Source organism: Terrapene carolina, unplaced genomic scaffold, assembly GCF_002925995.2.
Source record: "Terrapene carolina triunguis isolate 2854851 unplaced genomic scaffold, T_m_triunguis-2.0 Scaffold751, whole genome shotgun sequence".
In the NCBI taxonomy this organism is placed as follows: domain Eukaryota; kingdom Metazoa; phylum Chordata; order Testudines; family Emydidae; genus Terrapene; species Terrapene triunguis.
This window is the reverse complement of record NW_020665102.1, coordinates 594,933-602,934: the sequence shown is the minus strand read 5'-3', so window position 1 is coordinate 602,934 and position 8,002 is coordinate 594,933. Positions and strand designations below refer to the sequence as shown.

General features: G+C 61.7%; 1 protein-coding gene across 1 annotated transcript in view; it reads right to left on the bottom strand.

Moving 5' to 3' along the window:
• Positions 1-8,002, bottom strand: part of DNAH2 (dynein axonemal heavy chain 2) — a 153,477-nt gene that overhangs the window by 81,515 nt on the left and 63,960 nt on the right. The window contains exons 41-47 of the mRNA XM_029913626.1: positions 7,147-7,365; positions 6,831-6,948; positions 5,096-5,232; positions 4,871-5,008; positions 4,466-4,624; positions 3,207-3,359; positions 2,746-2,837 (exon numbers count right to left, since the gene is read on the bottom strand). Coding sequence (XP_029769486.1) covers positions 2,746-2,837; positions 3,207-3,359; positions 4,466-4,624; positions 4,871-5,008; positions 5,096-5,232; positions 6,831-6,948; positions 7,147-7,365 — 1,016 coding nt within the window. The remainder of the gene's footprint in view (positions 1-2,745; positions 2,838-3,206; positions 3,360-4,465; positions 4,625-4,870; positions 5,009-5,095; positions 5,233-6,830; positions 6,949-7,146; positions 7,366-8,002) is intronic.

Here is an 8,002-nt window from a genome sequence, read left to right as displayed (position 1 = left end):
CCTGGAGCAGAGGCGCATCAGGCGCCGGCAGGGCAGGCTGGTCCTGCGGTGCAGTGCGGCCCTGGGAGAGACGGCTGTGCGCCGACGCCTAGGTGCGGGAGGAGCGCACGGTGCCGTAAGAGCGGCTGGAGCGGTCCCGATCGTGACGACTCCTTCCCCAAGACTTCGACCTAGAGGAGGTCGAGACATATATGTCCGAGGAGCTGTCCCTGGATTCATTGCGGCGCCTGTGGCCACGGTGCCTCGGTGCCGGGGACTCTCGGGACGCACCACAAGCATGGTGTCTGTGACGGCGGGCGCCCGAGTAGGAGCATTGGTGCCGACGGCATCGCGACCTGTCCCTCTCGGACTCGCTGGAAGAGGAATGGCGCTGTCTCTTGCCTCCTCCTCGACGGCGCTCAAGGCCGGAGGAGTGGGATCCGCTCTTGGAAGAGTCCAGACGCGGAGTCGACGCGGGGCTCTAATAGGCACCTTGACCAGGGAAGGTGCCTCGGCCTCCGACACCTCCGGGGAGTGCTGATGGGCGCCCAAATGCGGCTTTCCACGGGACCGGGGGCCCGACTGCAGCGGCGCTCCCGGCACCAGAAGTGTCAGTATATCGCGCGCGGCCTGAGCTGCCTCCAGCGTCGAAGGCAGGTGTACCTCCGGTGAAGCTCGCGTGGACGGGACTGGACTACTCCGCTCAGCGCGAGTCGGAGGTCTCTGTCCCGGTGGGGATCGTGGGCTGCCCAACTCGGGTCTGGCCTCACCCCTGTTCTTCTCCCGGCGCCGCTGAGACTTCCCTGGCTTCTTAGCTGGGGAGCGGTGCTGTGACGTCGACGGTGCTTCGCTGCGCACCGAGGAGGCGGTGCCTGGTGCCAATTCAGAACGGTGCACTGGAGGCGCCTCACCACGTGCCGATGACGCGGAGCCCGGCGCGGTGTCAGATCGACGCGCTGGTGCCAGGGCCAATGCCGACTCCATTAAAAGAGCCCGGAGTCGGATCTCACGCTCCTTCTTTGTCCGTGGCTTGAAGGAGCGGCAGATCTTGCACTTCTCACTAACGTGAGACTCGCCCAGACAGCGAAGACACTGATTGTGGGGATCGCGTCTGGGCATAGAATTGCGACAGGAGTCGCACGACTTGAAGCCTGGGCCACGGGGCATGCCCCGAGCCAGGCACTCACGAAAGAAAGTTCAATAACGGAGAGAGATCAGTGAACCGGATACCACTAAGCTAGATACGCTGCAGCTACACTAAGCTGGAGCAAGTTCCGACTACCTTCACTGGCGGCAAGAAGGAACTGAGGGTGGGGGGAGCGCGCAGCCCCCTTTATGGCGTGATATACCGGCGCCACTCCAGGGGTCGCAGCGGTGCTCCCCCACTACGGATACTGCTAAGGGAAAAACTTCCGGCACCGGTGCACGTGGCGAGCACGCACACCTATAGTGGAATACACATGAGCAATCACTCGAAGAAGAACAATCAGAAGAACAATCTGGAATGAGTCCTGCAGAAAGGGATCTGGGGGTCTGGTGGACCACAAGCTAAATATGAGTCAACAGCGTAACACTGTTGCAAAAAGAAGGAACATAATTCTTGGCTGTATTAGCAGGAGCGTCGTAAGCAAGACACGGGAAGTAATTCTTCTGCTCTACTCCGAGCTGATTAGGCCTCAACAGTTCGGGGCGCCACATTTCAGGAAAGATGTGGACAAATTGGAGAGAGTCCAGAGAAAAGCAACAAAAATAATGAGGGGTCTAGAAAACATGAGCAATGAGGGAAGACTGAAAAACTCGGGTTTCTTTAGTATGGAGAAGAGAAGACTGAGAGGGGACATGATAGCAATTTTCGAGTACATAAAAGGTTGTTACAAGGAGGAGGGAGAAAAATTGTTCTTCTTAACCTCTGAGGATAGGACAAGAAGCAATGGGCTTAAACTGCAGCAAGGGCAGTACAGGTTGGACATTGGGAAAAATGTCCTGTCAGGGTGGTTAAGCACTGGAATAAATTGCCCAGGGAGGTTGTGGGATCTCCATCATTGGAGGTTTTTAAGAGCAGGTTACACAAACACCTGTCAGGGATGGTCTAGATACTTAGTCTTGCCATGAGTGCAGGGGACTGGACTAGATGACCTCTTGAGGTCCCTTCCAGCCCTACGATTCTATGATGGCTGGTATGACTCTACAAGGACATGTGATGTGACCACATGTCTCTAGACTCCATCTTGGGATGTCAATAATTTTCCACAGACCAGTCTCGGAGCCAAGCTTTGACACAAAGGGCTAAAAGCTACATAAGGGAGGGAGTGACATCATCTGGGGTTCTTCACGCCCTACCCAAGACTCCTGGAAACACCTGAGGAACAAAGACTGACCTGAGGGAAGTGCTGGACCCAGGCTAAAGGGATTTTTAGCCTGTGACTGGAGCCTGGGGATCCAAGTGGTAAGCAAGTGTGGCTTGCCCCTTAAGGATCTGCAGCCTGCTTGTATCATCTCGTAGGGTGACGATCTGCTATTCAGAGCCGATCTATGTAGTATATTGAGCTTAGTTTGCGGTTTTTGTTTATTTTCTAGGTAATCGGCCTTGATCTGTTTGCTATCCCTTAGAATCACTTAAAATCTATCGTTTGTAGGAGATTCCCAGAGCGTACGCTTCTCCCCCCAGCTTAGGACCCCCACTTCTCCTGCTCAGACTGGCTCCAGCTAAGGTGATGGGAGCCCAGCCCAGCCCCCCATCTCAGCCCCCAGCGGCCAGTTACTCACTTGGATGGGTACCTCCACATTTTGGGCAGCTTGTCCTCAAACGAGGCCCAGTTCTTCCTCTTGGGGTCGACAAAATACTCGTAGACGGTGTCCTGGAGGGAGCAGGGAGAGCCCGTGAGGGGCCCAGGCCTAGGAGTGCCCAACGCGCGGCCAGGACAGGAGCCGGAGCTGGGGCCCATCAAGGGGATCAGGCCCTGGGCTCAGCAGAGCCTTGGAGCTGGGGACTACGGAGGGCTTGAGGTGTCAATGCCGTGAAGAGAGATGGGAGCGGGGCAGGAATGGGAGGAAATGACATGGAGCTGCTCACCCCCGGCAAGCGCTGTCCCTGTTCCCTTCCCCTATTGGCCATTCCCCTCCCATCACCCTCTTGGCTCTGCTCTGGTCACAGCACCACCGTTCCTCTGGGCTCCCTCGTGCCCACAGAGAGGGAGGTCGCCTGCGTGGGGAGACGCGCCAGGGACCTTGTTAGGGAAGGAGCCTTCCATCTCTCGCAGGTAGCTGTCAATCTTCTTCCTGCCCTCCTCGTCCACCGCCGCGCACACAGACCAGATCATGCTGAAGATGAAGTACATTTCCACCACTGTGGTGTAGTTCTCGCCATCTGCTGGGTTCACCTGGAGAGCAAGAGATGGGAACCTCGCGCTGAGCTGGCTTTCTAACCTTACCGCAGGCTACCAGAGCATTCCCCATAAACACGCATTGACACACCCGGAACATAGGGTGACACAACAAGAAGTGTTCTATATTGATGTACCCAGAACATCAGGATGCACAGTGGGAGCGTTCTAGGTTGATGTACCCAGAACATCAGGCTGCACAATGGGAGCGTTCTAGACTGACGTACCCAGAACATCAGGCTGTACCATGGGAGTGTTTTAGGCTTACATACCCAGAACATCAGGCTGCACAATGGGAGCGTTCTAGACTGACATACCCAGAACATCAAGCTGCACCATGGGAGCGTTCTAGGCTGGCATACCCATACCCTGAACCCTTAAATCAGCAGCTATGATGGGTGAGTTGTAGGTTGACACACCCAGAACCTTTAAGCTCTGTGAATCAGTCTTTATTTCTTCTCTCCCTACATGGTACTTGTGTATCCTCCAAGCTCAGGAGGCTTTGCTGGCCAATGGTACCAGAACATAAGAATAGAACATAAGAACGGCCAGACTGGGTCAGACCACAGGTCCATCCAGCCCAGTATCCTGTCCACCGACAGTGGCCAATGCCAGGTGCCCCAGAGGGAGTGAACCTAACAGGTAATGATCACGTGATCTCTCTCCTGCCATCCATCTCCACCTCTGACAAACAGAGGCCTGGCTAATAGCCATTAATGGACTTAACCTCCATGAATGTATTGCCCCGGCAGTCGGGGGGACGAGAACACGGAGAGGCTGAGAAACAAGGGGGTGCCAGAGCGCTAGCTACTAGGGACGATTCTTAAACCAAACTGCTACAGAAACCCCCTGCTCTGGATTCCGAAGGGCCGGCTTCCCAGTTCCCACAGCTGGGTACCTCTGTTGACTTAAGCAGAGTCACTCCTGGTTTACGCCAGTGGAAACACAGTCAAGGAGTGGAGCTCATGCTTATTACCATGCCCAGACACACACCAAGGGGTACCAGGGGTGCAAAGGAGCCCGCCAGTGCTCTGAGCGATGGTAGCAACAGGCGGAAAGGCAGCCAATGAGAGCGCGAGGGCGGGCTCCCGCCTGCTACCTACCCCATTCTCTGGGGTGGCCAGAGCAGAGAAGAGCTTGCAGAGTGACACGATCCCGCTGTACTCGGGGATGGGGACCAGCTCCTCGCAGTTTTCCTTCTTGAAGGTCAGCATCTTGTCGATGAACTTGTCAAACATCCGCTGCAGAGCTTCCGTCTCCCCCTGAGGAGTGAGGGGCCCAGAGCAAAGCTCCCGCACGGCCGGTTTGGGCTATTCCACTCCTGGGTCCCCCACCACACCCGACCTGCAGCCCCTCCCCCAGCTCCAGCCCTGGACTCCCCCTCACTCCCAACCCGCAGCTCCAGCGCTGGGCTCACACCCCCGGCTCTGCCGGTGCCCCTCGGCCCAACTCCACCACCCCTAGCGCTGCACTGCGCCCCGTCCCATTCCCTCCACACTCCCGAGGACCTTGGGGCGCTTCTCGATCCAGGAGTGGACGTAGGGTTTCCAGCCCAGGTCGCTGTAGTCCGTGTAAACCATCCCGCAGCGGGAGACGGTGGCGGGTGAGGCCACCGCTAGGTTTTCCACCTCGAAGAGCAGCGAGACCTAGAGAAGGGACAGGATCAGTCGGGGCAGCGCGCGGCCTTCCTGGCCCCGGCCCTAGTGCTCAGAGCCGCCCCCGGGGGGACTTGCCTGCTCGGGCATGGAGATCCGCTCCCCGTTGATCAGGGTCAAGACTTTGTTGTCGTCCATGACCGAGTTCATGCTCTCGATCCACAGGGTGTCCACCGGCCCGTCAAACAGGATCCACTTCTCATCGGGCTTCTCGTCTAGCGGGACCGGGCGAGCAGGGGAAGCCCCCTTAGCGCTCTGGGAGGAGCAGCACGGGGAGCTCCCCACCCTTGCCCCAAAGCTCTGCCTCCCAGCCCTCTCTGCTCCCCCCGATCCGCTCCCACTGCCCTCAAGGTGCCCTCGGGCCTCTGACTGCAGCGCCAGGTGCTGGGACAGGAGATGAAATGGAGATGTGCATGTGCCATCCAGGGATGGAACGGGGGCTGCGGGTCGGGAGTGAGGTGCACCGGCAGAGCTGGGGGGGGCAGGGCTGGGCTAGCAGGGGCTGCGGGTCGGGAGTGAGGGGCACCGGCAGAGCTTGGGGGGCAGGGCTGGGCTAGCAGGGGGCTGCGGGTCGGGAGTGAGGGGCACCGGCAGAGCTGGGGGGGCAGGGCTGGGCTAGCAGGGGCTGCGGGTCGGGAGTGAGGGGCACTGGCAGAGCTGGGGGGGGCAGGGCTGGGCTAATAGGGGTTGGGGGTCAGGAAGGGCACACACACACTGCCACACGAACCGAGACTCAGTGACACCTCGCCCGGGCATCACATGTGAATTGGAACCAGAGCCCTGGCAGGCACCGGCCCCATCCCCCTTCCCGGGTGCTGAGCCAGCCAGTCCCCCCGGCGGCTCCCGCCGCCTGTCACCTCGCTGTCATCCTGAATTACCAGCGATATTGGGGTCAGGCCGAGGCCCGCCCCCTTCCCCTTCTCCTAGTAACGGCAGAACTCTCTCACATGCCACCGCAGCCTGGCACGCACACGCCACCCCCTCCGGCATGCAAACCGAATCTCCTGGGCTCCCGTGGGGAGACCCGGCCACAAGCCATGAGACTGCGGGTCGCTGAGCAGCCACGCACGGCAGGGGCTCCCCCACGCAGCGCCGGTGGGTACAGCCTGGCATCTGGTGCCCACGCAGCGCAGCATGCCGGGCCCGGGGCACAGCTCCCCGCGGCATGCAGCTGCAGCACGGTGCACGGATGAGAGGACCTCCCCTCCCAGCGCTGTTTGCGGAATGCTGGTGCCAACTGGCGGCACCGGCCGGCACGCTCTGGGGGCACCCCAGCACCCGGGCACGGCCAGTCTCCCAGAGAGGGGCAGGCCAGCGGAGAGATTGGAACAGACAAGCCAGAGTGAGAAGCAGAAAGCAGCACACGGGGATTTGGCAAAGGCACCAAGCCAGGCTGGGAGCAGCCACCCCTCTGCCCAGTCCTATCGGCTGTGCCCTGCCCCTGGGCACGGCCCCCCGCTCTTATCGGCTGTGCCCTGCCCCCCCTCTGCCCAGTCCTATCGGCTATGCCCTGCCCCCGGGCACGGCCCCCCCCTCTGGCCAGTGCTATCGGCTGTGCCCTGGCCCCGGGCATGGCCCCCCCCCGCCCACTCCCATCAGCCGTGCTCTGCCCCCGGGCACGGCCCCCCACACCCACTCCTATCGGCTGTGCCCTGCCCGCGGGCACATCCCCCCACCCACCCAGTCCTATAAGCCGTGCCCTGCCCCTGGCCATGCCCCCCCCCTACTCCTATGGGCTGTGGCCTGCCCCCATCTCTGGCTGCAGCTCACTCCTGGCCCTGGCCGTGGCCCTGGCCCCGGTGCCCGTGGGTACCTGCGCAGGCCGCCCTCATGACGCTGGACAGGATGCCATCGGTCCACTCGCCGGTGCTGAGGTCGTACTCTCCATACAGCTCGCCCAGGGACACGGCCTTGGGGTTCAGGGGGAATTCCTGCCGGTGCCAGCGCCCGCCGGAGGGGAGAGAAGCACATGGACATCACCGGGGCGGGAAGCCAGGGACCCCCGCCCAGCCCAGCCCCGGATCCCAGTCCCCTGCCCCCGCCCCCCGGGCAGTCTGTGCCCCCTGGAGATGGCCCCAGCCCCCCACCCACGGGAGGAGCAGGCCCCGGTCCCGGCAGCACCCACTGACCCGGACGAGGTTGTAGGCGGCGTCCCCGCTCCGGCACAGGGCGGACATGGTGGCCTGCAGGGTGCGCCAGGTGACCGTCTTGCCGCTGCCCGTGTTGCCCACGATCATGGTGGAGTGGCGGGAGTTCTTGGTCTCGTAGAGCTGGATGACCTTGGTGATGGTGAAGGGGATCAGCTGCAGCCCCATCCCCTTCAGCTCCAGCTCGATGGCTTCCTTCAGCTGCAGAGACAGGGCCGGGCCTGGGGTGACGGGCCCCAGCCACAGAGCGGGGAGCCCGGGATGGGGCATGGCCCGAGGCAGAGCCTGGAGCGGCCCACTCCCACTCCCCTCCCGGAGCCGGGGAGAGAACCCAGGAGTCCTGGCTCCCAGCCCCCCTGCTCTAACCCACCAGCCGCCACTCCCCTCCCAGAGCCAGGGAGAGAACCCAGGAGTCCTGGCTCCCAGCCCCCCCTGCTCTAACCCACCAGACCCCACTCGCCTCCCGGAGCCGGGGAGAGAACCCAGGAGTCCTGGCTCCCAGCCCCCCCTGCTCTAACCCACCAGCCCCCACTCCCCTCCCAGAGCCGGGGAGAGAACCCAGGAGTCCGATCCCAGCCCCCCTGCTCTAATCCACCTGCCCCCACTCCCCTCCCAGAGCCGGGGAGAGAACCCAGGAGTCCTGGCTCCCAGCCCCCCCTGTTCTAACCCACCAGCCCCCGCTCCCCTCCCAGAACCAGGAGAGAACCCAGGAGTCCTGGCCCCCAGCCCCCCTGCTCTTACCCCTAGACCCCGCTCCCCTCCCAGAACCAGGAGAGAACCCAGGAGTCTTTGCCTCCAGTGCCCCCCACTCTAACCGCTAGACCCCGCTCCCCTCCCA